Source organism: Gorilla gorilla, chromosome 4, assembly GCF_029281585.2.
Source record: "Gorilla gorilla gorilla isolate KB3781 chromosome 4, NHGRI_mGorGor1-v2.1_pri, whole genome shotgun sequence".
Lineage (NCBI taxonomy): Eukaryota > Metazoa > Chordata > Mammalia > Primates > Hominidae > Gorilla > Gorilla gorilla.
Window position 1 is genome coordinate 80,030,567 of NC_073228.2, and position 23,898 is coordinate 80,054,464.

General features: G+C 40.5%; 1 protein-coding gene across 17 annotated transcripts in view; it reads right to left on the reverse strand.

Annotated features, from left to right (window-relative positions):
* SPECC1 (sperm antigen with calponin homology and coiled-coil domains 1) overlaps positions 1 to 23,898 on the reverse strand; it is a 301,132-nt gene that overhangs the window by 57,590 nt on the left and 219,644 nt on the right. For 12 of the 17 annotated variants that reach the window (XM_055385936.2, XM_055385933.2, XM_019028154.4 and 9 more), the window contains 5 exons: positions 14,253 to 14,398; positions 13,007 to 13,107; positions 6,735 to 6,816; positions 2,709 to 2,865; positions 23 to 125 (listed from right to left, as the gene is read on the reverse strand). In XM_055385936.2, coding sequence (XP_055241911.1) covers positions 23 to 125; positions 2,709 to 2,865; positions 6,735 to 6,816; positions 13,007 to 13,107; positions 14,253 to 14,398 — 589 coding nt within the window. Of the gene's footprint in view, positions 1 to 22; positions 126 to 2,708; positions 2,866 to 6,734; positions 6,817 to 13,006; positions 13,108 to 14,252; positions 14,399 to 20,873; positions 23,428 to 23,898 lie in introns of those variants that run through there. The other 5 variants (XM_055385941.2, XM_019028156.4, XM_055385940.2 and 2 more) reach the window with 1 other exon arrangement.

The window sequence follows — 23,898 nt, forward strand, 5'->3', positions numbered from 1 at the left end:
GTTGGCTGATGTTGTCCCTTACCGCATAACCTTGTGTCTTCTTCTGGCACCATTTCAGTAGAGCATTGCGCTTGGAACCACCGTATTCCCGGGCCAAGGCCGCCAGAGGGTCTTTTCTTTCCACACTGGTTAGAAAGAAGAGCACATGGTAAGGAGAAGATGCTAATACTTAGAATTCTCAAATACACAAGAAATAAATACCTACTTTAGAAAAGCAAAAGTCTAGTTTATCCAGCAAGACTCTAAAGAAACAACCGAATTAGTCACATTACTATTTTGTGATATCTCACAGTATAAAATAAAAATTAAATTGTGCTTCCTGACTATCATAAATTTGGGGAGAGTTTTGTTACATTTTGTTTTCAAATCCATTTGTTGCTCATCCATCTACTCTTTCATTTGTTTACTTAAGTACAGTATCATTTGAATTAAAGATACGTAAACAAAACACACCCTACATGTTTCAAGACTAAACCAGTACCTAAATGACATGTAAAAGGTAGATTGGCTGGGTGCAGTGGCCCATATCTATAATCCCAGAACTTTACGAGCCAAGGCAAGAAGATCTCTTGAGCCCAAGAGTTCAAGACCAGCCTGGGCAACATAGCGAGACCCCATCTTTAAAAAAATAAAAAATAAAAAAATTAGCTGGGCATGGTGGTGTGCATCTGTAATCCCAGCTACTCAGGAGGCTGAGAAGGGAGGATTGCTTGAGGCCAGGAGTTCAGGGTTGTAGTGCACTATGACTGTGCCACTTCACTACAGCCCGGGCAACAGAGCAAGACCCCATCTCCAAAAAATAAAATAAAATAAATTTTAAAGGTGCACTGGAAGGGCATATTAAAAACACCAAATATCTTGCCATTGTTTATCTCAATAACATAAGTGTAAAATTGAAATAAGAATTTTACTAATTTAACTTTTCATTAAAAAAGGTAAAATATCAATAGCATATTCATATACATATAGCCTTTTTGTATGCATTTCTGGCATAAAGAAAACGGCAACTTCAGAACAGCACTAATTCTGGTCCTTAAAACCTGTTTTGATTATTTAAATCTCTTGCACATAAACAGGACAATATGTAGTATCTGGGGCTTTACATTAAACTTCTGAAACACATGACTTCATCTATTTGGGTCCAAACATATGCTATACCCAAAGGTGTAACAAGACCTGAATTTATTCAGACTTTTATAAATCCTTCTATAATACCCATATTTGTGATTATAAGATTTATTAAAAAGCTGTTACTCCTAAACTAGCCAATTTTGTATATTAATCCATCTACTCACTCGTAAGTTTTACTAAGTGAAATGCTATGTGTGTTGCACAATGCAAGGGGCTGGAAGAGATACCAAAATGTAAGTTGAACTTTTACTGTCAACTAAATTATAGCATAAATGGAGACAATGGCATGTACTGTGCAACAGTGTTCCACACTACAAAGCAGTACAAAAACTAAACACCCAAAAAAGTGTAAGACGCCAAAGTCAGAGAAGGGATATGTCAATGTGCCAGGTGTTAGGTACAACTTCATGAAAGGTTTGAGCTTGAAGGAGAAGCAGTATTTGGAGTATGAAAGGAGAAAAGAAAAACGATTCAGGCTAAACCTTATACATAAAGACTTGCAATCAGACATGGTCATGTTCTATTACAAAGGCAGAAACTAAAACAGGCTCAGGTGGACGGAGGAACAGGGCCATTCTGGCAGGTGGGTGGGGTGGCGCTAAGTCATGGGGCATCTAGAAGACCAGGATGAGGAGTGCAGATGACAGAGTCATGTGAGATTTCTGCAAGGTCTGCAGCAGGATGTGCTCAGTGCATCAGAAAATTAACGAACACAGAGAAGCAGGGAAGTCACAAGGGGAGAGGAAGCAGCTGAAAGAGGTTTGCTATGGCCTGGGCGACCAGGGGCACTGGAAAGAGAGGAGGTGACAGAGGAGTGGGAACAAAGACAAGCTCTTAGTGACCACCCTGCTGGTCTTGCCATCCTCTCCCTCTGCCAACCCCTCCTTTACATCCCTGTGACAGTCCTTCTTAAACACTGATTTCAAAATGCCTCTCCAATCCTTATATACCACTGTTTTCTGATGAATCCTCCTTAAAATGCAGGTCCAATCTCACTGTACAACCTCAAAATCCGAAACAAAATCCCACAAACTTGGTGGTACTCCAGTGCTTTACCAAAATAATGCACAAACCTCTTCCTTAGCAATGAAGACTACTTACAATATGCCCTCCAGATGGAATGTCCTAGTCACTTATCCATCCACCCAACAAATACAGACAGAGAGCTTGTTATGCATATGTACAGCAGAGTCCCGGCTCTCAGGAAGCCCACAGACTAGTTCAGACACATGACACCACCCACATTCCCTGATCACTATTCCACAGCATGCTTGTAATGGTACCTTTAGAGCCCTTGGCAGAAACACCACTTCTCTCTATACTTCTTGATCCAACTAACAACCTCTCAAGACTTTGCTTATGCAGTATTGTTTTTTACAGCCCTTAATTCCATTTTGCGCACTACTACTATCCACTGTCCTCCTTTTAGACTCACCAAGGGCAGGCACAGTGTCTTAGTCATTTTCATGCAGGAAATATTTGTAGAAGTAAATTGGCCACGGGGACAAAACGGAAGGAAGAATAAAAGGAGATTAGCCCGATGTTTTTCTGATTTCTTATTGTTTGAAACACGATACCTGAGTTTGCTTTGTGGTTTCCATGCCCGGGTGGAAGCACTCAGCAGTCTTGTGTCCCCAAAGCCCAGAGACGGGGGTCTGCTCAGCGACTCTAGTGAGGGACTCTTGCGGAGGTGGGGGTCCGGCTTCAGGGTCTCAGTCCTTCCCTTTAGAATATCTGTGGGAACAACCACATAATCACTCATTCCCAAAGAAGCAGCTCTTGACTGCCATCATACTTCATTCTCAAATACAATACAGTTCTCATTTTATCCTCAAGTGCAAACATATATATAGTTTCTGAAGTAATAAAAATGCAATAGGTATGTGGATTCTACAGGCAGGACCACTACATCATTTATAGCATCTAGCACCAAATCAACCTCCTGTTCAAAAATCACTGTGAATTTCAAGATGATGTCATCAGAGCATTACACCAAGCATGTGTCCTTCTAAGGGCCTTGTGCAAGTGCCAACGAAGCCAGCCCTGTCCCCAGGTAGTATCTTTTGTTTTAACTGACAGACATCTGAGAGAGTGTGGCAGGAAAATGCCTCAAGTGATGATCAGATCACAGGCAGCAATAAACAAGAAGCTGGGAACCAAGAAGAACTACTTTACAAGAGAAAAGGCCATTCTAGCCATAGGGCCTGGCTTGCTAAACAAGAAGTAGAAATCACTCTTTCAAGGCTCCTTTCTGCTGTCATATTAGTCTGAGTCAAAAAACAGGCAATGAAATGAACTGAATCCTCCAGATGATACTTGTTTTTCTTTTTCTCTTCTAGAGACAGGGTCTTGCTGTGTTGCCCAGGCTGGATTTGGACTTGACCTCCTAATGATCCTCTGTCTCAGCCTCCCAAGTAGCTGGGACTACAGGAAAGTGCACCACCATGTCTAGCCAGACTATATTTCTCAAAGGACCATAAAAGTGCGGAACAGGAGACATCTTTCGAGATTGGCTAGTTTATATTTATAGAGGAAACTGGAGCTCAGAGAACTAAGTGCCTTGTTCAAAGCTACAGAGCAGACCAGGGACCAGGATGAGCCCACAGTTGCCGCCCGTGACCTGTGAATAGTCACAGAAGAAAATAATCCTTCTACAGCTCACTGCCACCAATTAGGGGCAGTAAAGTTGGGAGTGAGGCTAGTCAGCTCTAAATAGCAGAGAAAAATAGTATTTACATCCAAGGGATCAACAAGAACAGCACATTAATCTTTGGTTTCTGCAGCTTCCAATGACCTCAGTGTTGACAAGCAATTCCTGGGGATTGCTAGAAGCAAGTAATTGTCACTGTAATCCTTTGCTGTAATAACAGTAAATATAATCATCCAAGCAGACAGGTGCCTGGTGGGGGCTAAGTAGGGAGGGCTGTCAATGAGGTATTAACTGCAGAGCAATAAGTTATTGTGGTCTCAAGTTCAGTATGTACCGTGTCAACTAAAAGAATGGTTTTGGCCGGGTGCAGTGGCTCATGCCTGTAATCCCAGCACTTTGGGAAGCCGAGGTGGGTGGATTACGAGGTCAGGAGATCAAGACCATCCTGGCTAACACGGTGAAACCCCATCTCTACTAAAAATACAAAAAATTAGCCGGGCATGGGGGCAGGCGCCTGTAGTCCCAGCTACTCGGGAGGCTGAGGCAGGAGAATGGTGTGAACCTGGGAGGCAGAGATTGCAGTGAGCCGAGCTCACGCCACTGCACTCCAGCCTGGGTGACAGAGCGAGACTGCATCTCAAAAAAAAAAAGAATGGTTTCTTGGCCAGGCATGATGGCTCATAACTGTAATCCCAGCGCTTTGGGAGGCCAAGGCAAGAGGATTGCTTGAGGCCAGGAGTTCAAGACCAGCCTGGGCAACTTAGTGAGACCCTGTCTCTATCCCCCCACAAAATTTTTTTAATTAGCCAGGCATGGTGACATGCACCTCTAGTCCCAGCCACTTGAAGGCTGAAGCAGGAGGATCATTTGAGATCAGATGTTTGAGGCTGTAGTGACCTATGATAATGCCACTGCACTCCTGCCTGTGTGACAGCAAGACTCTCTCTCAAAGAAAACCAGAAAGAATGGTGTCTCTACACAATAGAAAACTTTAAGGCTAGTGGAACAGAGAGAAGAACAAATATTATCTACCAAAGGCTTACCTAGTACACTTAAAAACGGCTGATATGGTAAATTTTATATTATGTGTCTTTTACCACAATTTTTCAAAAACCCCACACCTAGCACTATGCGTGTCATCAAATTATTCCCTTTTGTGCTACACAGCAAGCACGGAGACGGTGAGCCACGTGGGCTTCCTGCTGTGCTCTGGTCTCCTCCACTCCCCTCCTAGTATGGGACACTCAGGCCTGGTCTCCTGGAGCACGTACTCTCTCATTTCTCTACCTCCACTGAACTCTGTCTGTTTGTTCTTATACTCTTGACTTTACACTGGCCTTTGGTCTTCATTTCCTTCTGCTGGGAAGTCACTATCATGACTCGGAGTCCCACGTAAACTTTCACCACTTTAGAAAGCTATTACTCGAGCAATCACCAGCCTCAGCACCAAGAGGCACATGGTAGAAAGAATCAGGAGACTTCCTGGCCCCACAGCCATCCAAAATCGCTGTAGCCTTTATAAGTCACTCAATTTCTGTAGGGCTTAAATCTCTCCCGTGTAAAATTCGAGGAATGGGCTCAGATCATCTTCAAATTCTCAATTGTCAGTGTTTACCCAACTCTAAAATCCTTATTTAATTCCATGAAAAAGCAAAGAAGATTCAGAGGGGAAAGTTCCCTCATAGAAACAACTATTTTAAGAACAAGCCTGATTGTGTTTGACCAAGATCTAAAGGAAGTACAGCTGTAGAAATTTTATTTTATGCTTAGAAACAAAAGGATTTCTGTCCATGTGACCCAGACTTTTGGCTTTCTATCCTTTCTACAGGGACCAGTACACAGTCCATTCAGTGTTCTTTTTGCCTTTTTTATTTCCTAACAGTCACCACATAGACACATACATACATTCTAAGCCCCATATTCTGGACAACCTTAACTTCCCACTAGGCTCGAGCACTGTTGTCCTTTTAGTTCTGGGCAGGCGAACTGGGTCAGCAGAGAACAGCAGGTGAGATGTGCACAGTAAACACTTCCACAGTGCTTGCCACACACCCAGCATGTTCAAGGCACTTTAATGTGCTAACTCGATCCTTGATACAATCCTAGGAAGTGGACCGGATTATTTCCGTTTTGGAGATGAGGAGACTAAAGCACAGAGAAGTGGGGTGATGGGGCCAAAGCCAGGCTGAGCAGCAGTACTGAGACTCAAGCCCACGTGTCCCTTCTTGAGGGCTGCTTCACATCAGCCTGTGACACAGGAAATATGGCACAACGCAAATGTGATGGATGGGGACTGCTGAATGCAACCTCCACTTTACAACCAGGATTGGAGTTAAAACAAAACAAAACAAATACACACACACACACACACACACACACACACACACACACACACACACACACACGGTGTAACAACAGGAAGAGGACTGCACCAAAAGACAAATACCTTTAAAGGGGCAAATTTTAAGAATTGCAGAAGTAGCAGACGAATTCAAAATCAGGTAAGATTTTTTCCCTTAGTTACTTTTTAAAGATTAGAAAATATGCTCTTGAGATTCAGTTAAAAAACAATATGCCAGGCACAGTGGCTCACACCTATAATCCCAGCACTGTGGGAGGCCGAGGCAGGAGGATCACTTGAGACCAGGAGTTTGAGACCAGCCTGGGAAACAAAGCAAGACCATGTCTCTAAAAAAAGGAAAAGAAAAATAAAATTGGGCCTGTCTCCCCAGCACAAGGGCACTGAGAAGTGCAGCTGGCAGGAGACACTTTTTCCTTTCGTCAGCTGCACTGCTGCATCTAACATTCATGATATGTACATTATTCGGGGTTGAAATCACTTGCAAGAAATGCCACTGATTATTTTTCTAAGCTCAGTGTCATGCAGAGAAATGAAGAAAAGTTAACTGCACGGAAAGATAAGTCAGAAGTTCTTTATGTTGACATAATTTACCTGAGAGGGGAAGGTCAGGAAGGTCCAAGCGTTGAGTCACCCCTCTGCTGGCTGGCCGCACACTGCTGTAAGTCGAATGCCTCTGTAAAAACCAGGGGGACACCAGCACGGTGAGCTCATAACATCAAGAATAGCACAAACACAGATGTGTGTGTGTGCATGCATGTGTGTGCAACATTTCTTAAACACAGTGGAATAACCAGGGGAGTTTTTAATTAACTCATTTATTTGAATAGGTAATACATGCAATAGACACTATCCTCAAAAGCAATGAAAAGGGCAAATAATGAAGAGAAAGTCTCCTTTTCCTTCCCATCTCCCAGTTCTTCTCTCCAAGGGCAATCATTATTAATTGGCTTTGTGAATATCTTTCCTGGAATGTTCTATGTATATTCAAGGATGTGTGTATAAGTATTCCATTTTTAATGGTTAATAGGTATATGAAAAGATGCTCAACATCACTAATCATCAGGGAAATGCAAACCAAAACCACAGTGACACACCACCTCACATTTATTAGGAAGACCATCATCAAAAAAAAAAAAAACTGAAAAAGAACAAGTATTGGTGAGGAGGTAGAGAAAATGAAACTCCTGTGTACTGTTAGTGGGAATGTACAATAGTGCAGCCATTACGGAGAACAGTATGGAGGTTCCTCAAAAAACTAGAAATAGTACTACCAAATGATCCAGCAACACCACTTCTAGGTATTTATCCAAGAAAATTGAAAACAGGATCTCAAAGAGATACTTGCACTCTCTTGCTCATTGCAGCATAATTCACAACAGCCAAGATGTGGAAGCAACCCCAGTGTCCACCACCAGATGAATGGACGAAGAAAATGTGGTATAGAATATACAATGGAATATTATTCAGCCTTAAAAAAGAAGGAAATCCTGTCCCATGCTACAACATAAATGAGTCTTGGAGACATTATGCTAAGTCAAATACACCAGTAACTGAAGGACAAGAGCGGCATAACTCTATGTACGTGAGGAATCTAAAGTAGTCAAAATCACAGAAGCAGACAGTGGAGTGGTGGCTCCCAGAGGCCTCAGGGAGGGGAAGTGGGGAATTGTTCTGTGGATACAGAGTTTCAGTCAGGCAAGATAAAAAAGTTCTAGAGGACAGGAAGATGGCAACAAGAGACACTGGGGAGTGCTAGAGGAGGGGGAAGCAAGCACTGAAAACCTGTTGGGTACTATGCTCACTACTTGGGTGATGGGATCAATCATACCCCAAACCTCAGCATCCCACAATATATCCATGTAACAAATCTGTACATGTACACCCTGAATCTGAAATTAAAAATTAAAAAAAAAAAATTTTCTAGAGACCTGCCATACAATATTGTGCTTCTAGTTAACAATACTTAAAAATTTGTTAATAGAGTAGATTTCATGGTGTATTTTTTTTACTGCCATTTAAAAAAGCATTTCAGAATGCAAGTAAGCATGATATTATTCAAGGAAAAACCTTGAAAAACACTGTTTTTCTAAAAACACAACTGTTATCATAGCATTACATTGTTTTGTACACTATTTTGCTTCTTTCACTTACTGTATCTTAGAAGTCATTCTATACCCACCATCACCCACCATCTTGGCAGCTTCCTCTGAGAAGTGCCACAAGAGGCCAAGTAAGTGGCTCTGGGGACAGATGGCACCACCCACCTGTGAGACTCTGGGTTACTTAATTTTCTGTGCCTTATTTTCTTTATTTATAAAATGGCAACAATACTAAAGGTACTTACCTCAAAGGGTTATGGGAGGATTAAATGAGTTAAATCCAGTTAGAACAATCAAAACACAGCCCAGCAGATAGTAAGCATTCAGTAGATCTTAGCTATTTTCATTACCATAATTTATTTTACTGATTCTCTATTGATATTGATGTTGATATTGATATTAGGAACAATGCTGCAATGAACAACCTGGTACATTTGCCTGTGCAGGGCCATTCTGAGGCTTTCCAGAACATTATTTTCTCTTAGAGGCTCTACTTCATAGCATATTAAACACAATTCCATGTATCCACACCCCACAAAAATATAATGGTCGTGGTATACAGTTTTCAAAAGTAGTTTTAAATCTTGCTTTTGAAGTTGGCTGAACAAAAGTGACAATATGGGGCATTCCTATCCCATTCACAATCCTGTGGGAAAGCATCCAATATTTCACCATTAAGTATGATGTTTGCTGTAGATATATAATACAGACCCCCTTTATCAGATTAAAGACTTTCCCTTCTATTCCTAGTTTTCTAAGAATTTCCATCAATAAAGATATTAATCTTTATCGACTACATTTTCCTGCCACCACCTACTAAGATGACCATATGCTTTTTTTTTTTTTTTTTTTTTTGAGATAAGAGTCTTACTCTGTCGTCCAGGAGTGGAATGGCAATGATCTCAGGTGACTGCAACCTCCGCATCCTGGATTTAAGCCATTCTTGTGCCTCAGCCTCTCAAGTAGCTGGGGGTTACAGGCGTGCACCACCACGCCCAGCTAATTTTTGTATTTTTAGTAGAGATGGGGTTTCGCCATGGTGACCAGAGTGGTCTTGAACTCCTGGCCTCCAGTGATCCACCTACCTTGGCCTCCCAAAGTGCTGGGATTACAGGCATAAGCCATTGTACCCGGCCGACCATATTCTTTTTATACCTTTGTTAATGTGGTGAATTACTCTGGTTGGCTTCAATAGTTAAAACCACCTTCCATTCCTGGAATAAACCCAACATGACATGATCTTTTTCATGTGTCTCTGAATAAGGTTTTCCAAGATTTTGTTCAGGATTTTTGCAAAGAGGTTCGTGAGAAAGACCTTTTAATTTTCTTGTCTATTAATGTTCTTGCAACTATTAGGGAGCAAAGCTATGCTGACCTCTTTCCTAGTCTCTGAATTTACGTAAGATTGACGTTATTTCTTCCTTAAATGTTTGGGAGGTTTCATGGTGAAGCCATAAGGCCCTGGCATTTCTTTTAAGGAAAAGATATAAATTATAGGTGATTGAGATTTTCTACTACTCTCTCCTATGTAAGTTTAGCACGTTACATTTTTCTAAGATTTTGACCATTTCATCAATATTTTCTAATTTATAGCACAAAGTAGTAATATATAATATTCTCTTACTATTGCTTTAATAATTATGAAATCTTTAGTGATGTACCCATTTACAAATTCCTGATACAGGTAATTTTGCATTAGCTTTTCTTGTCAGATGTTTTGAATTTTAATAGTCTTTTAAAAGAACAAACTCCATGCAGAACTCCTTTAAATAGTCTTTTCACTGCAAGTATCCTAAGAAAAAACATCTGGTTTTCTTGGACTGAAAGCATCTTTCTTTTGTGTTCACCTTTGAAGGGTATTTTCACCAGGTACAGCACTCTGAAGCATATTTTCACGAGGTAAAGGAAAGCAGGTGTTTTCTTTCAGCATTTTGCAGATGCCATTGCATTGTCTTCAGGGCTTCCATCATTCTTCTTGAGAAGAAAGATGTCAGTTTTGCTCTTGCTCCTTGGACATTAAGGTGTCTTTTTTCTTTTGGGTGCTTTTAGGATGCCTTCTCTTTCATTTCCAGCAGTTTTAACCTCATGTGTCTGGGTGGTTTTCTTTGTACTTATCTCATTTGGGGTTCTTACTGTTTCTTGAATCTGGGCTTGACATCTTTTATCAGTTTTGGAAATTCTTGATCATTATCCCTTCCAATATCGCTTCTGCTCTTTTTCTCCCCTTTTGGGGACTCCAATTACACATGTGATTTTTTTATTCCATCCCATATGTTTCTTATGTCCTTTTCTCTATTTCCTATCCTTTTTCTCTGTGCTTCAGTTCAGATATTTATACTGACTTGTCTTCAGTTCTTTAAGCCTCTCTTAAACTGTTTAAGCTACAGCTAAACTTTATTCAGTCTTTAATTCAGGTATTTTATTTTTAAGTCATAAAATCTCTAACAGATTCTTTTTTATACATTGTGGTTTTCTGCTGAAATTCTCTACCTTGTCACTTATTTTGTTGACAGCATTAATCTCAGTTGTTTTAGGGTCTATGTCTAATAATATCAATATCTGAATCTTCTGTGTCTGTTTCTATTGTCTATTTTTTCTCTTGGCTTTTCATCATTTGGTATTATCTATTTGTATGCCTGGTTTTTTGTTTTATTTTATTTTATTTTAAGATGGAGTCTTGCTCTGTTGCCCAGGCTGGAATGCAGTGGCGTGATCTCAGCTTACCACAGCCTCTGCCTCCTGGGTTCAAGTGATTCTCCTGCCTCAGCCTCCTGAGTGGCTGGGACAACAGGCACACACCACCATGCCCAGTTGATTTTTGTATTTTTAGTAGAGACGGGGTTTCACTATGTTGGCCACCCTGGTCTCAAACTCCTGACCTCGTGATCTGCCTGCTTCGGCCTCCCAAAATGCTAGGATTACAGGCATGAGCCACTGCACCTGGCCATGCCTGGTATTGTTTAAAGTTACTATATAACATTGTATTTTTTAAAATGTGGCTATAATTTAAGGATCTAGATGGTGTAATTGTCCTCCAGAGAGTATTTACTTCTGCTTCCAGAAGGCAGTTAAGATAGGGGAAGAATATCTAAATCCAAACCCATGTTTCTATGGGTTTTAAGACTGAACAAATAAAAGACTTCCTTAAGATATTTAGGGAGAATATTTTAATCATCTAATAGCTAGAAAAGACATTTTAAGGCAGGAAACAAAACAAAATCTTAAAACACAACACAAAAATGTAAAATTTCTCTTCAGTAAAAGATAACTATTAATATGACATTAAAAGATAAAAAAGGTAATACAATTACATATGAAAAAATGTTAAAAAGCACAATATATCAATACTTCTTACAAAACATAAACAGACTAACACTTCAAAAGAAAAGCAGGCAAAGTATGTAAGTTTCCACACCGACACACAAAAGATAAATGGCCTATAATCATACGAAGAAGTGCTCCACCTTACTGATAAAGTAAAACAAGATATTATTGTTCATTTACTTGATCTTCAAAAATTATAGACAGTGTCAAAATTCTTGGAAAATAGTACTGTAAGCGGGAGGGCAAACTGAAGGGCAATGTGTCTATCAAGTTTTTCGACATGCTGGAACAGGTCAAATACATTTCCTTTTCTAGGACTCCATTTTCCTTTACTAGGAATCAATTTGTAGAAGATCTCAAGACGGGCTCACTCAACTCCATCCTCATCTCCTTGTAGGGTGACTTATTGAACTATAAGGGACTGGGAAGCTAAAGGGTGTACTTGGCAAACTCCTTTAAAGCTTGGCTCATCAAGTGGCCTAGCTTCTGTCAAAGAGGCCCCCTCTCAGAGGATCTGGAAGGTGCAAGGGAGTGTAAGGCTTCCCTTCTGCAGCTTCTCCTGGTAAACATGGCTGGGAAGGCATTTGCTGTTCTGTGGCAGGGGAGCAGAGGTTCTGGGGTCTGTTCCATCGTTTTCTGGTCAGTATGGGGCAGGCACAGAGTGTGCTTTTCTGGCATGGACTGCACCTGTGGCAGTGTAGTCACAAGGCTGATCCTAGATCTTGGTAGCAGTGGCAGTCCTGGGTAAGCACCTAGAGAAAGACTTCCCGATTCTGGCAGAAACAGAAGCTCCTTTAATGGGCCAACTTTCAGATGCTCTGGGAACCTTTCCTGGAAGCTCAGTGCAGCCTAGACCTTTCTCCAGCCCTCAGTACCAAAATCCCTGTATTAAATTCCTTTCTGCTTAACTACAGTCATCTCTGATATTTACAAATGAATCTTGATATACCCTTATTTAAAAAGTAGCCCCTTAAGTGGTCAAAAATTTGTATCAGTATCTTCACTGTATTATTTTTTGTAATAAGTTAAATCCAAAAAAACCTAACTTCTATCAGCAGAACAGTGGCTAAATAAATCACCACATATTATGTAATCTTTTACAAAAAGAATCGTTTCTGCAAATATTAAAATTTGAAAACATATTCCTTCATTCATTTAATATTTATTGAACTTCTACTATAATGTGACCATGTGCCAACCAGTGTTACAGACAAGAGATAAAACAGCAAGCAAAATGAACAAAAATATCTGACCTCATGAAGCTTACATTCCGATGATAAAGTGAAATAAGTATTGGAATAATGCATAGTGTAATCCAATTTACAAAACACATACTCTACACACACACATACACACACGGACACTAATATGTGTAAAGAAAAACATCTAGAGGGATACACAGCAAACCATAAGCAGTGGTTATTTCTGGGGCTCATCTACCTGCATTGGAGAGACAGCAGCTGCTGGAGCAGTCCTCACTGGTATCCCACTTAGGGGACTTCTGGGGGTCTTATGGACAGAAATATTCTGTCCAGCTCCACCTGCCAAGAAAAAACATGGGAACATTTATATGTTGTTCCACTTCAAAATAGCATATAGTTGTTCCTGATTTCTTGTTACTTTTTTTGGTGGCTTAAGGAGTATCCGTGTTTAGTGTAATATTTACTCTGTTATCCTTTTCTTCTCCGGACTACAGCTGCATTGGGGAAACAAGAAGGGAAGATTTAGCTGAGTGGAGGTCAGTCTTAGATGAAGGATAGCTGAGCAAAAAGAAACTGTATAAATAATGAGATGCCTAGAGAAGGAAGGAACAGAAAAGTTCTTGTACAAATTGTTAATTCATTTCCTGCCTTCACAGACATGAAAGGCTTTCATGTCTTTGAATATGTAGAGTCTAGTCTTAATCTAATTTAGGTGCAAACAATTTTAGCAGAGACAACCAGGTACATCCTAGGATTAACTTTTACTACAGTCTCCCAATACAATGGCATGTTTGTTGCACTCTGGGGAAGAAAGATATTGTTACTGTAGACAGATGCACATTCTGTTTCTTCTATTTGCTATGTTTATGTGTACAGTATATGTATGAAGTATAGCTACGCATCTTTCTCATATAGGAAGATAAGCATGACTAAAGGGGAATTGTGAGACCATCAGACAACACCAGGAAAAGCTGGGAACACACCTAGATCAGGAGTGACAGATTAGCACAGGTGCTCACATACAAGACCAGGCAGAAAAACGTCTAGCAGGTTGCAAGATGGGGATGGCCAGGGGTGCCTACAAGAGGGCCAGGTGCACAGATGTGATGTCTCGTTTCCTAGGAGATGAAGTCTCCAGCTGACCCTCATAATTCTCAGGAGATGACAAAAAGGCAAATAGTAGTGACCTGAATTTAATGGCTATGAGAGGCAGAAAAGAAAGGCAGCAAGGCAGGAACTGGATGGAAGGAAGCGGTAGAGAGGAAGAGGCTGCATTTGTGTTATTCATGAGCCAGGCTCTCCATCAGTGCCTCCCTGGAGCTCAGCTAGGCTCCTGCATGCAATGGCTGCACGTGGTAGGACCTGGAAAGCGCCCTGTGGTTGTAACAACACAGGGCCAGGGTGGAGTAGAGATAGTAGACATATCAAATGTCGGGCCAAAGTTTGAATTTGGAGCTTTGCTTATAGAAAAAATGATTAAATACCTGGGCGTCCCAAGTCAAATGACTTGATAAGTGACTTAACGGTGGTTGCCGACTCTGGGGGTGTTGGAGATGTTCTGCTAACACAGACACCAGGCCACCGACCAGCAGCATCGACCTCAGAGGACTCTGGCTCTTCATCCACAGGTCTGCATGGCAAAGAGCAAATCAGATTGAAAAGGTGGAGGACATCCCCATGGGAGAAAAAGACACAGAGGAAAACAGAACTGATGTGGAGAAAATAAATGAAGCTGGAAGGGAAATTCTGAATTTAACATCCTGTTTTCTCTACCAGTTTGCATCTTTAGGAAATAATGTAGGCATTGCTCTCAATTTTTAGAAAAGCTGTTTTCTTGGGAAATGGTCAGAAATATTTATTTTTATATGTAGAGTGACTTGATATTAGCTCTAAATAAAAAGTGTGTATGGCTACTCTGCAAATTGTGCATTTTTTGTGAAAAAATGCAAATGTTATTGATCATAAATATTTCACCTACTGTCAACGGTGAATGCAGTGGACCGGCTGCCGACATGTGCTCCAGCCCCCATGCAGTACACAGAGTTTGGAAAGATGAAATCTCACAGCTCTCCTACAGCTGGGATTTTGGGTGTGATTTAAGTTCCACCAATCAGAAAGACTTGGGCAAGACCTGGAGTGGGACCTGAATCAGAGGAAGAAAGGCAGGGCACCGGGCATTCACTATGTAGACAGAGACTGTAGCAGAGACAAGATGCTATGGTGCTGGCAACTGTGGTGGCAGCTTTCCAACTGGGTGGGCAGCTTTCTGAAGTTAAGGCTCCTGTCCTGGTGGAGGGAGCAGGTTCCCTGGTGGTCCAGTTGTGTGTGGAGACTTTGGGAGCTGCTCCTGGAAGCTCAGCCTTCCCAACAATTCTGCAAACCATTTAACACCTTTCTGCCTAAGCCAACGAGAGTGCAATCCATTATACACAACAGAATCCTGATTCAGACACTCTGACTTCTAAGCATAAGAATGGTAACAGCACTCTAAAATCACACTGCAATTCTGCATGAGGTGAAGCTCCTGCTCTCACCCAAGTTTCCTGGTGTGTTCTTCATGAGGCTTCTAGACTCATAGAAAGCATTCTATGATAGATCATTGACCCAATCCTCAATCCTCTCAATGCATGGCTTCCTCATCTAGGGGACTTTGGCATGTCATGTGATCTCCCTGTGAAGGAGCCAAGACAAGAACTCCCAACCTTCTCATTGCTAAATCACTGCTCTCTTCATTGTATCATATTGCCACAGCTGTTTTGCAAGATGACTAATTTCTGATAATAGTTCAAACAGAATGTTTCTGGAAGTATATTTCAATAAGGTCGGTGGAAGTTTAAAATAAATCAGTAAATAAAATAGTTATTTACTGATCATTTTCAAATTAATCTAGCTACTCATAAGCTTCTCCAGTTGAATTTATTTGTCTTTAATTCTCTAAGCTTTCTTCTGTTGCTCTGTAAATAACATGAATAGAATAAATTTAAGAGAAACAGAACTTAAAACAGTTAAACCACACTGCCTTACAATCTTCACTCCACAGTCCCTTCTTATGAGTGAAAAAAAAATCAGTAAACTGAAAACTTCATTGGAAGAAACTATCAGGCACTTCAGAAATTGTAGGAGGTTGGGTTTTTAAAATAATTTTTAAATACTTTTATTGAGAGGAACTGGTTTTCATACTTTCCCATACAATAAAATCAGGTGGCAAAAATGCAAAAAGAAAAAGAAATCAGGTTAGGTTTGAGCAGAAAATAATTTCCTCTGTCTGTGCTAGCCATTCTCATATGAAGGTCATCAACAAACAAAATGGGCCACCTTTTTTTTTTTCTGAGACAGAGTCTCGCTCTGTCGCCCAGGCTGGAGTGCAGTGGTGTAATCTTGGCTCACTGCAACCTCTACCTCCCAGGTACAAGCGATTCTAATGCCTCAGCCTCCTGAGTAGCTAGCTGGGACTACAGGCAAGCACCAGCACACTTCGCTAATCTTTCGTACTTTTTTTTTTTAGTAGAGATGGGGTTTCGCCATGTTGGCCAGGCTGGTCTCAACCTCCTGAGCTCAGACAATCTGCCTGCCTCGGCCTCCCAAAGTGCCAGGATTACAGGCATGAGCCACTGCGCCTGGCCACCTTCTTACCAGTCCATTTAAATGACTCAGTACCAAAGGCCTCCAAGGACAATCATTTTAAATAATTCATTTTACATTTCATTCTTTGATAATTTAATAACAAAATGGAGACGCCTACATTCTGCTGAGGTTATTCCTTTCAGTTATCTAAATTTATCTGCAATTCAAAATATCAAATGATAAATTTAAAAAGCAAGGCCACAAGAATCAATTACCTCAGGCTTCAGGTATCCAAAGATGGTATTTCAAACACTAAGTCTACTTGGCCAGAACAATAAGAGTCAGTATGAGAAAACCCTGTATAATTTGAGAAGAGAAATACCCACTGTGTTATATAACAGTGGTATGTGTGTGTGTGTCTGTGTGTCTCTCTGTGTGTGTGTGAGGGATTCACAAAACATAGCCTGAATTGAATAACCAAAGAAAATGGTTATTAAGAATGCTATTGGCTTATTAGTATGTACTTAAATCATAAATGAGGTTGAAAATCCTTACACCAGCCTATTTTAGAATTGGCTGGGATCAATCAGTAACAGCCTCAGCCATAAATGAAGTCTTACATTTCCTCTGTTCCAAGGAAGAATAAAAACTCTGTATTCTATAATGAATATTAAGAAATATGTAAGTATACAGCCAGGTATGTCTTAGCATTAAATAAAAGAAAAACTGCAAGGTACCACTACTGGAGAAATACTTGTTCAAGGCTTGCTACTGCCTCTAAGGCTGATGTTAGGTTCTAAAGTCAACCTGTAAAGTAACAATCACACATGTAGTCAAATAAACCATGAAAATAACTTGAGTCACTCAAAAGTACATGCTTTTGTAAACATGACTGTTTACAAACACACCAACTCTCCAGAAGTCTCACATACTTGCATTCCCTCCAGCATTTCATGATTGGCTCTTTCTTCAGTTACATCACAGATTAAATAGCTGCTTAGTGTTTAGGGGCCATGCTTAAAACAACAAAAATGAAGCACGTATTCTACCTGCTCCCAGCATATAAAACTAAGATAATAATTGATAATTTCAGCCAAACAAATATGAATGTGTATAACTCCACTGTATATGCCAAGCACAGTACCATGTGTCTTAAAAGCATTATCTAATTTAATTTTCAACAAAACTAGATATTATTATCCCTTATTTTAGAGGAAAATTTGACCATGGTCACATGATTCATGAATGGTGAAACTGGGGTGCAAATCCAGCTCTGGCCACGCATTTCTCAAATTTTCTATAATGCATAAATGTTCTGTGAGAGATATCCAAGGTTCTAGAAATAATACTGATGGTATTTCTTCCTAAATTTTAAGTACATTTAAAAAATACTACCAAGTTATTTCAGTGTTCCTATCTTTATACAATAATCTGCTCTTAAAAGGCGGCAACCCATACTAGAGAACAACAGTTGCAGGCCAGATACTAGAGAACAACAGTTGCAGGCCAGACCGCCTGATGCTATGTCACACACAGCAGGTGATGCACACTCCATAAGCAGACAGTGTCTCCATGGAGCACAGCAAGGCGCATGGCCCTCCTCACTGAATGTCGGTCTGCCTTCCATGCCTCACCTTGTCATTTAAGCACATATACATATATGTCTCTAATTATTTCCCTTTAAAACTTTTATTTAACCTCTCTAATTTGCTGCTTTCCTTGTTATGTTAGAGAACAGAGTTTTCAAATGTCAGTCATGGTCTACAGCATTTACTTCCTAAAAACAGCACTTTATGTCATTGTTCATTCTGATCCAGGAACAGGTAAGCTCCTGTACATGATGATTTTTAAAGTATTCAAAGGTTAACTCCATTTGGGTAGTGTTGTATGGCACCACTGCTACCTTCACAATTGGCAGATTAATATTTGTGAAAAGGGCGGGTCGCATGTCAACCACATGCTCACGCCTGCCGGTCTCTTTACTGAACACCTGAACAAAGCCCAACCCCAGGTCTTTCAGTTAATCTCCCAAGACTCCCCTCTGCCCATCTAGTTTTGGACTATTCACCTGAAGTTTTTTACTTTTATGCCCTGCCTCTGTGTCTTTGCTCATTCTATGCCCTTGCCTGGAATGTAATTTTTTCTAAATACTTATTTTGCATAAAACAAATCTAACAGAAGTTTTTCGCTCTATTTGAAGACAGAAATTATGAAGTACTTTGTCTCAGGTGTCAAACAATATCTTCTAAATTTCACTTTCAAATTTCAGTAAAAGCATATATAACAATAAAAACAAACAGGATAAGAAAGTAATTTGAACACCAGCATCATAATCTACAAATCCCAACAATAAGAATCAAATAGTAAAAGTCCTGTAGTCGAGTATCATTGACGTGGCTTAGATTTTGCAGAATTTCTGCTAATACAGAGTACACAGTCGGGGGAATGAAAATACAATACCAAGGGCTTTCCCCCAATTCCCTTCCAAAGAAAATGGAGATACGGGAAAACCCCAACTAATGTCCCCCACCCTAGAGGGCCAAGGCTGGAGAGGAGCATGAGAAGCCCAGAGAGATGCACGGCGTTTTGGCAAAGGATCAGGAACAAGAAGAATTTACATCCGAGAAGGCCAAGGTTGGTTTACCCTAGGCATAAAGGGCAGTAGTGACAAGGGGCAGGACAGGAAGAGCCACAGTGTGCACCTAAAATGGATGAGGGGCACGCAAAGAGATCCAGAGAGCTGGCTCTGCGTTCCAGGCTCACCAGGCAGAGAAGAAACTGGATACAGGTGAATTTCCCAACTAGGCACTCACCCTTCTCTACTCTACCTGGGCTTCTGTACCTCCAAGTATGTAATATAAATGTACCTTCAAGAGCCCCCCAACACGTTTAAGTCATGAGAAGAAGATCAGAAGCACTGTCAGGCAAAGGCAGTGGATCTGAGCAGAATCCAGACACGGACCTGGGGCAAACGTCTGGCCCTGCCACACCTGGATCTGCTTCAGCAAGAGAAGGTGACAGGCAAAATCATGCCCTGCTCGATGCAAACAGTTCATAATACAAAGTGAAGGGGAAACTGCACTCAAGAGAGGACTGGCGTTTGTAAATTCATGACTGGAAACAGAGTTCAACACTGATACTGTCTGCCTTAAAATTCAATAAAATAAAAATTTTAAATGAAAGGATGAGTTAAAAGTAATATAAGCAATCTAATAATCTATGAATATTTTAAAGCAGAGCTAACTCAAAAGAGAAAGAAATGGGAGCACATCTAGGGCAGGTATCTCTGAATGTGGATGACATAAACCATGTAAAGGTGGGATTTCAATTCAGTGGACAAAGGATGACTCTGGTAATAAACAGTGCTACCCAGTGGGAGAAAAAGAACCACACCTCACATCAGATTAAATAAAGAGACGTGGATCAAATGGCCTGCGTATGTGTGAGCATCAAGTAGATGAAGACATTTAATAGCACATTTGTATAATACTGGGGAGAAGGAATCTTAAAAAAAAGAATAAAGGAAAACACTAACAGTTTACATAAAAATATAAAATTTTCTATGATAAAGATAAAGCCATATCACATGAAAAATATGATAAAGGCTCATAATATAGGGGATACAACCGCATCCCTAATAAAATACTGACTTATAAGCTGATGAGAAAAAAACAATCAGCTCAGTGAAAAAGCAGGGAAAAGTTGCAAAACTAGTAATTCTTAGAAGAGAAAATGCAGTGGTTAGTAAACATACAAAGATGTGCTTAGAAAGGGCTGGGCATGGTGTGGCTCATGGCTGTAATCCCTGCACTTTGGGAGGCTGAGTTGGGAGGATCACTTGAGCCCAGGAGTTCGATACCAGTCTCTCTGCGCAACACAATGAGACCTCGTGTCTACAAAAAAAAAAAAAAAATTAGCTGGACATGGTGGTGTGCCCCTGTAGTCCCAGCTACTCAGGAGGCTGGGGTGGGAGGACTGCTCAAGTCCAGGAGGTTGAGGCTGCAGTGAGCCATGACTGTACCACTGCACTCCAGCCTAGGTGACAGAGTGAGGCCCTGTCTTTAAAAAAAAAAAAAAAAAAAAAAAAAAACTCAGCGAAATGCAAATTAAAGTGCTAATAAGATAGTATTTTTTGATTATCCTATTGGCAAAAATATGATCAAGGCTCTCCACTACTGCTCAGGATGTATAGAGATGGGCATGTTCAAGAGTGAAATGTCACAGCACTCAGGTGAGTAATTGGAGACATCTATTAAAATAAAAATGTGCATATACTTTAGAGCAGCAATAGTATTTTGAAAAACCCATTCTATAAAAATAAAACCACAACTACATAGGACTATATGAATAAGGACTGCTATTATAGCATTACTCATAAAAAAAATTATAACCTTGTTGTGCATTAGTAAGATAATATTTTAATATTCCAGGACATATCCTTCCTATGGAAGGTCATGTTGCTCTTAAAATAAGATAGATTTCTATGTATTGACCTGGAAGGATGCCTATGATATGATAAAATAAAAAGTAAAGGTGCAGAGTACTGAAAAGAATATAATCCAATTTTTATTAAAAATATAAAAATGAACCCTATACATATTCATGAGTAAAGAAAAATGTACACACTGTTAACACTGATTTCCTCACAGGTGGTACTGAGGGAGAAGAAAGATTAATATTTTTCTTCACACGTCTCCATTTTGTTATTAGTATAACTAAATAATACTTCATAATTAAGAAAAAATCCAATACATTAAATCATCAATCTATTCATATTTAAATGTCAACAAAACACATCTAGACTTTAAGTCCATGCTATATTTTCTGAGACCCTAGAGTTTTAAAAATTTATGCAAAATTAGCATTTTTACTCCATGCCCTTTTGTTCTACTAATGAAATTGTTCATATTCCATGTCAACCTCCTATTTACAACTTACATCCAGCTTTTTTCTACCTCAAATTCTAGTTACTTGATGTGACTTTGAAGTTCTGAAACTGTATTCAGAAAAAAATGTAGAACAAAACGACATAAAGGCCCTGCAGAAACGTAGCTGGTGATTAAAACTAAGCAGCAGACGCTTCTATATAATAACATGTTTATTTTGCACTTCATAAATGCTTACAGATAAAAATATTCAACAGTACCTAACGACAGGTCAAAATATAGGGTGCAAATACAGCAGTGCCTTTTAAGTTGAAGTTGCAGTTTTCTTATTGTTTCTATTTGAAAACACCCAGCAAATGAATTTTAAATAATCCTAAGAACTCTGAATCTGAGGTAAAGAGTGCCCAAAATATAAATTTCAGTCCTATTCACAAGTATCTAAGTTATTTTTACAGAGAAGACCTAAATGTCTCTTCTCACGCCAAGCTAATTTTTCTAATGATTCTGTGCTGTCCAGTTTGACACCCCAAAAGATCTTCCTGAGTTTAAAGAGCATTCCTGTTCCTAATTTTCCTTTTATTAGACAGTAACTTTTGTCTTGTCTCATCCTTTGGATAACGTCACTAATGGCTCCATGCTGTGTACACTGTGAACCAGTTCCTCATGTGAGGATTGCAGAAGGTTTCTGCCTGATGGAGGTTGCTGAATTGGATTTGGATCTTCACAAACACACATATTTCCAGAAGTTTAAAATCACATTTTGAATTGTGTATCACTCTGATTTGAACACTAAGTTTCTGGGGTGAGTTTCATCCATGAAACTTTGGTGTAGTTGTCATTCAATCGTTTTCCATTAGATGTCTATTGCCATTGTCACCATGCTTACCTATCCGGCTTAATAACATCCTTTATGATCAAACTTCTACTTATGTTTAACCCAACAAGATTCTGGAAATCAACCCAAAGCTTGGAGGCACCTTGTTTCAGACGAGGTAATGAAGTCAGACTCCGAGTGAAGGGGCTCAATCAAGACCCCACAGAAGGGGCCGGACACGGGGTCTCAAGCCTGTAATCCCAGCACTTTGGGAGGCTGAGGCGGCCAGATCACTTGAGGTCAGGAGTTCGAGACCAGCCTGACCAACATGGTGAAATTGCATCTCTACTAAAAATACAAAATTAGCCAGGCGTGACGGCACGTGCCTGTAATCCCAGCTACTTGGGAGGCCAAGGCAGGAGAATAGCTTAAACCCAGGAAGTGGAGCTTGCAATGAGCCAAGATCGCACCACTGCACTCTAGCCTGGGCAACAAGAGTAAAGCTCCAACTCGCCGAACCTTCTGACTTCTTCGGAATGTGACATCACGCAGATGGCTTCCTATTTTGCCTTGAGTAATGTGAATTCCAAGATGATCAGACACCACGATCAAAAGGAAGCAGAGAAATGAACACCAAAAAGTAGAACTTGGGCCTTAGGTTCTGGGTGCGGTGGCTCATGTCTGTAATCCCAGCACTTTGGGAGGCTGAGGTGGGGATCACCTGAGCTCAGGAGTTCGAGACCAGCCTGGCCAACATGGTGAAACCCCATCTCTACTAACAATACAAAAATTAGCTGGGCGTGGTGGCAGGCGCCTGTAATTCCAGCTACTTGGAAGGCTGAGGCAAGAGAATCACTTGAACCCGGGAGGCAGAGGTTGCAGTGAGCCGAGATCGCACCATTGCACTCCAGCCTGGGCAACAAGAGTGAAACTCTGTCTCAAAAAACAACAACAACAACAACAAAAAAAAAAAACAAAAGAACTCGGGCCTGCGCTGTACCCAGCTCTGCATCTGCTCTGCCACTGAGCCCTTTTCAGCACTCCAGCTGCAAATAACTTTTCATAAGACTTGTACTTTGTTTTTTTCAGAACTTCATTTTATTCTCCAAATAAAAGACAGCTCAATCTTCTGAGGAAAAGTAAAAAGAGGGAAACATCATCTTTGATCATGCAGTGAGCTGATCCCAAAATGTGGACAAAAAGCAGAGACTCGACGGCAATGACTCTGAGAAACAGAGAATGTCACAAGGAGACAACTGGGCTCTTTATAAAGAGGCAATTTCTCCTCTACACATTCCCCCTTTCATCTAGAGATGGCTGCGGCTCCCAATCATGGCAAGAGCTGGGCTGTCTTTCTTCCACCAAATGCTCTGCTAGCTGACAGAGCCCAGGGAGCTGTGAAAATAGAAACGGGAGGGAGAGGCTGTAAAGGAGTTACCTAAGGCAATACAGTCTTAGATCACAAACGCAAGAATTTCCAGCTTACACTGTCCCACAGGGAAAAGCTAATGTCCAGGATAGGCCAACAGATTTTAAGTCCTACTGTTCCAATTTTTTGGAAGCCAAAGGTTTTCAGACATTAAAAAAAAAAAAAAAAAAAAGCCAGACTGCAAATGCCTGTACTAGGCTCCTTCCACCAGAACTTCTCCAGCAAAGAACTGTGTGGTGAAGCAGAGATGTCCAGGATGAACACCATAGGCCCCTCCAGAATTTAGAGGCTCATGCTTCTCTTCTCTACTGTCAAGGCCAAAAACCTTCTTGCTTTTATAACTGCAACCTAAAAATCCTAAAGGCCTAAGGGAAGCTTATGTCCACATTGTTGAAATCTGTAAAATCAGGGGTCAGAGAACAGGGAGGCAGACACAG